Consider the following 6,428-nt stretch of genomic DNA (forward strand, 5'->3'; position numbering starts at 1 on the left):
TCTACAAAGATCTTTACAGTAATATTTCATTGCATGTGGAACCATCGACCAGACTGGTCGCAGGTAAGACTGGGCTGCTTACTGCTTCTAATACGTCTTCTGGTCGATATACTAGCAGAGTTCCTCCAGATGTCAGCCACGTGTCCAGGGATCACTCGCCACGTCATCAATGTCGATTCTTTGGATAACAGTGTCAAATCCCTAATTTTATGGGATCTTTATTTAAATAACGCATTTAAAGTTGTATTATTATTATTATTATTCAAATATTTATTTGAATTTGAATATATGTTGTAAATTTTCTAAATTAGGAGAAGATATTCTTGTAACCTGGTCTATTAATAGTTTGGATCTGGTCATTTGTACTCACGCACAATTTTGTACTCAGAAAGACTCTGCAAAATTGCTTTCACTTGAAACTTTCGCACAGAGTTCATAATAACAGTGACTCGTGGACATAGGCAGACTATAAACTACTGAACCACGTTAACCTTTGACTATTCTTTTCTTCCTAATCAATTATTTATTTTCATACATAATTAAGTTGACGATAACTACAGTTTAGTGTACTATGCATTAATTGGAACATTGCAATTAGGAACATAACATTTACTATATTCTTTTTACATCTTTATTATAATAAACAATTTAATTTGTAATGTATCATTTATTTCAATTTTTATTATTACAAACAATTTAGTTTATAATTAATGACTTGGTTGGTGTGTTAGTTTACACATGGTATATTACAAGTGTTACATGTACTAATATTATTGTATATGTTTATTTTTATATTTGTTGTACATGGTTTTAGCACGTCCGAAAAGTGCAAAAATATAAAATCTTACGACAAAAACAAAAAATATCAAAAAATTAAATAGCTATAATTTATTTTTCTTCCTCAAGATCCTTACTGTGAAAAATAAATCAAAATATGAACACCAACTCCAAAAAAAAATTAACTAGTTTAATAAATTTGAAGAATATTTCTCTGCTGCAATCTCCCCAAGATAAGTAAAAAGCTCAAGTGGTTTAGTGAACATAGCCATATGATCAGTCCCATTAATGACTTTAACTTCATGAGGTGGGTTCCTCTCTATCATCCATCTTTGGAAACTCTCCTCGAGTGTTAAGTCTTGGTCACACACTATAAAAACTCTTTTGACAGATCCATACCTTTCCTTGGTAAGTTTTACTTGTTTGTTCACCAACTCTTCATTATTAAAGAAAGGGACAGCCCTCACCAGTGACATTGCAAGAACCAAGTCCTGTAAATAATAATGATTATCATTATATATATATAATATAAAGAAAAGGAGTAATTTCTATACCGTATTAGAAGATTTATATAAATATATATATATGTTGTGTTTGTTATTACCTGTGGTGGTGAAAGTTGGTACATCTTTGTTGCCATATATATTGGCCCAAAAATTAAGGACGTTGGAGGTTTATTAGGACCATTCTCAAATAGAACTTTTGAATCCATAAAAGAACCCGCTCTTCTTGTCAACTATAAAAAATTTGAACAATCATATATATCACAGTATAATATTGCATTAAATCAATAAGTTAGTTAGTTATATACCTCTTGAGATATATTAAGAAAACTGAGGTTAGGAGCAGGCATAGCAGAGGTGACAAATACTGCAGCAGAAATTTTATAAGGAAAGCTTTCCATGGCAAGGGAGATGCTGAGACCACCTAAGCTATGACTGACTAGAACGACTTTATTAGCCACCGTGGCTGGAAGGGACTCCATGAAATCCATCAATGGCTTAGCATAGTCAACCACTGAACTGTTGACTTGGCTAACTTTGTCGAGGTTGATTCCAGAGGCTGTGAGGTCTATATTTGTAACATTATGACCTGCGGATTGTAAGAGAGTAGTCACCTTGTACCAACACCAGGCTCCATGACCAGCCCCATGAACCAGCACAAAGTGACTATGTTTGGTCTTTGCATTAACGTTTGGTGACAAAGTTAGGATACTTGCTATAATTATATAAGCAAGCATTAGATTGCACTTCATGGTCTCTCTTTCTCTACCACATACACTGCACTGATCTTAATCAGCTACTCAAATGTGCATAAATGAAATATTGTTGATTTTTAAAGGTGCACCTCTTACGTACCTTTCTATATGTCTATCTTCATTCTTCAACCAATCAAGGGTCAAGCTCGACTATAATTCAACTCCCAAAAACCTTTCCCAACCAATACGTCAAAAATGGGGATTCAACCAATAGATAGCTTCATATTTTAAAATTTGGAAAGTTTCTATATATAATAGTCAAAGAATGATTAACTTACGGCTCATATTTATTATTAAGTCTCATTTTAGTCAAAAATGTTAATGGTCCCCAGGTGGAAAAACTTCTAAAGATAATATCCACTTATAATATATATATATAGTTTTTTTTAAAAGGATAATCACTATCAGTGTATACACACAAAAAAATAAGTGTGTTCATGGTCCCAGGTTGGAAAAACTTCTAAAGATTATAAATAAATTATTATACTATATATATTTTTAAAATAAAAGGATAATCAATAAAAAAAATTATAAAAAGAATACACACAAATACATCAATTCATATGTCAAATTATGTTCTTTTATCATTTACTCTTTTTTCTTTATATTTCTCCCTATTATAGTCGACGACATATTCAATGTCCCACCTAAAATATCGACAAAAATTAAGAGTTGTAGTCCCACTTAATATTTTTTTTAAAGCATTATCTTGACCCACCTATATTATATCTCTTTATAGAATAGATGTGTAGATAACAGAAATTTTTAGTTTTAATATTTTTTTTATTTTTAATGTTAATTTTAACAAAATATTCTTATATTTAACATAATATTTTTATATTTAACAGTAGTTTGTAAACATCACTTAAACTTAATTAAAATAAAATAATTAATTAAAAAAATTAAAATAAGATATTTTTTAGATATTTAAAATGATAATTATTTAAAAATAATAAATAATTAAACAAATTAAAATATGCTATTTTTGAGATATTTTACCATGATAATTATTTAAAAATATTTAATAATTAAACAAATTAAAATATGATATTTTTTAGATATTTTACAATGATAATTATTTAAAAATAATAAAATCATACCTTTTATAACTTAAATAAAATTTAATTAAACTTAAACTCACTTATTAGAATAATATCATATTAAACATATAATATAATATACTAGGGCTGATCATTGGGCGGGTTGGTCGGATTACAAGGCATTTTTACACGTCCAATGTCATAATCGGGTTAGCAAAAGTAGCTCGATTAAGAAATTTTTTTTAACCCGTCCAATAATTTGGGCGGGTTGGTCGGGTTAACCCGCCCAAACCGAAATGATATTTTTTTTTGGCGGGTTGGTCGGGTCAACCCGCCCAAACAAAAGTGGTATTTTTTTTATTTTTTATTTTTTACATTTTTGTAATTTTTTTCTTTTAAATACTAGTACTAATAGTGTGAAGTTTATCTTTTTAAGCTTAAAACAATATTTTAAATTTATAGTAAAAAAAATTAAAACAAAACTTAATTAATTTATATATTTATTTGAATATATTAAAAATAATAAATTAATAACAAATTCTTAATTGGGCGGGTTGGGTTATATTGGGCGGTTTAAATTTTGGTCGGTTTATTCGGGTTGCGTTTTTTGGCAGTTTTTTCGGGTTGGTTTGGGCGGATTATTCGAGTTGGGCAGGTTGTAAAAATTTCTGCACAGCCCTATAATATACTATCAATTAGCAATAAATTATTTTTTTTAAAAAAAGACTAGCAAGAGAAACTTAAATTTAAAATCCATCTATAATATTTAATATTACATTAATCATATAATATATAATCTCTTGTTATCACTCCCAAATTCAAAAACTATAACAAATATAAACTTAAACTTAAACAAAAATAAATTAATTATTTAATTAAACATGGTATTTATTTGAAATTTATATGACATTAATATAAATTTAATAAAAATAATTAATAAACTCTATAAATAAAACTAAGAAAATGTGCATTGCAAGTTACTTGCATCTAGTATATATATATATATATTGAAATTCCGTTTTTAGTAATTACCAAATTAATTAAACCAAGTATATTAATTAAAGTGTGAAATGGTAATTAAATGTTAAAACAGATTTCAGATCTGTCGGGACAAAATACAAACTTGTCACGACAAAAACTAAATACAATAAAAAGACAGTGCAAAAACAAATAAAGAACACAACAAATTTTTACAAAGTTCAGAAAATATTTCGAATAACCTACTCCTTAGGACCACGCCCAGAGAATAAAATCAATTAATATAGAACCATAAGTACAAAATATTGACTTAATGATAAGCGTACAAAATATACGCTTATTCATGACTTTTCCGGCTTGATTTGGTTGTTTTTCTCAAGTGAAATTATGTATTTGATCTGTTTTGTGAACTTGTGCAGTTTTTCGTTATCACTACAACAGAAAATAGTATTAGAGGCGGAGGCATTCCGCCGGTAATAATAGGGCATTCCGCCGGTAATACTCAGTCAGTGATTAGGGGTATTACCGGCAGATTAATAGGGGCGGGACTCCGCCGGTGTAAAAGAATAGTCAATCTCGTTTGACTTATTTAATACCAGCGGGTCCCGCTCCTATTAATCCGCTGCTAATAAATTAATAATATTAAAATATAATAATTCGTTTGATTTTATTTAATAATAAATATACATATAATACTTATTTAAAGATAATAAAATTAAACATAAATTAAATTTAATTATTAATAACACAATTAATATTCATCAAACAAAATTACATATAAACTAATCATAAAATTAACATGATAAAAATATCAATTGTCTTAATTTAATTACATATAAACTAATCATAAAATAATCATAATAAAATATCAATTGTCTTAATTTAATTAAAAAACGTAAATTAATTATTATTATTATTGTTTGGATCGGGCCAACCAAGCGAGAAATATTCATTAACATTCAGGTCAATATCTTGATCACCAATGTTAGGGCGCGACAATGGTGGTGAAGCAAACTGTGGTGCTGATGGTAAAGCAAACTGTGGTGCTCGTGGTGAAGGGTAATAAGCTTGTGGAGACTGTTGCTGCGAAGATATCCCTATAATTGATGGTTGTAGTCAACAACCATCAATCATAAACATACCGGGACAAAAAAAATAAATTAACTTCTAATTAAATACTAATTAATTTTTTTAATAATTTTCAATTAATTATAATAATACTAATTAACTAAATTAAATAATATTCATTACAATTCTCATTATGTTGACATAACATATATCAAAAAAATTAAAACTACTTTACTTAATAAAATTTCACAAAAAATTTGACAGCATAACAGTTTAATACGATCATTTCAAAAAATTTAAAATCCTGCACTCAGAAAGTCCCATAACATTTATTATAAGATATATAGTTTTTTTTTTTAATTTTGACAACATAATAACTTAAATTTGTCATATCCCAAAAATTAAAATCTCCAAACAAAAAACCTAGAATAACTAGAACAACAAAATATTTATTAAAATAATATTACAACACAAATCAACATAAACTATAATATGATTGCTATAAAAAAACAATAAAAACATACATTAATAATCTTATTTTTTTTCTTTCAAAAGTTTGATGCTCTGCTAAAAAAATAAAGCAACATACTAATATTATTTTAATTATAATTTTTTTAATAATCAAATCTCATTCTTTTAACAATAACTTAAATACAACATAATACAACACGGAAATCTATTTTTTTAATAAGACCAAAGCAATTTTTTTAATAAATATTATGAAACCAATATCATTAAAAAAAAAATACATACATTGGTGGTGGTCCGAAAAAATAAACATAATTTAAGGAACAAAAAAATAAAATAATAACACCATTAAAGTAGGAAACAACTTATAAAAACACAAACAAAATTTAAAAAATATGAAATCTAGAAACAAATCCCATTAAAATAATTTATTAAACAACACAATAAACTTAAGAACATCATAAATCTGAAATATGTGAAATCTGAAACATATACCATTAAAAAAAATTCATAAAACAACATAACAAACTTAAGACCTGTCATGAAATCCATGCCGTGTTCAATCCCCATCAGTGGCCAAACTCTCTGTCGTGGTCAAAACCACGAACCTCAGAGCCCCACTATGAATAAGCACCACCTAAATATTAGAAAAACCAATTAGAGAGAGATAGGTAGAGTGTGTGTGAAAGAGAGATATATAGAGAGACTTACCATGTGTATCGTCGTCACACGCCTGGACCCTAACCATGAGCCAATGCACACCAAAGGCCCTTAGCTTTGTCGACACCAAAGTCCACCGCATTGGCTCCAGAGGATGCCGCCACAAGCAAGACACAAAG

General features: G+C 28.0%; 1 protein-coding gene across 1 annotated transcript; it reads right to left on the minus strand.

Annotated features, from left to right (window-relative positions):
- Positions 1-755: 755 nt before the first annotated feature.
- Positions 756-2,228, minus strand: LOC133811503 (methyl jasmonate esterase 1-like). The gene is made up of 3 exons (XM_062246178.1): positions 1,589-2,228; positions 1,382-1,513; positions 756-1,268 (listed from the first exon to the last, which is right to left on the minus strand). Exons 1-3 carry the CDS (start codon positions 2,030-2,032, stop codon positions 963-965), a joined length of 882 nt encoding a protein of 293 aa, XP_062102162.1. The 5' UTR covers positions 2,033-2,228; the 3' UTR covers positions 756-962.
- Between the last annotated feature and the right edge of the window lie 4,200 nt (positions 2,229-6,428).

This window comes from Humulus lupulus, chromosome 1 (genome assembly GCF_963169125.1).
Source record: "Humulus lupulus chromosome 1, drHumLupu1.1, whole genome shotgun sequence".
Lineage (NCBI taxonomy): Eukaryota > Viridiplantae > Streptophyta > Magnoliopsida > Rosales > Cannabaceae > Humulus > Humulus lupulus.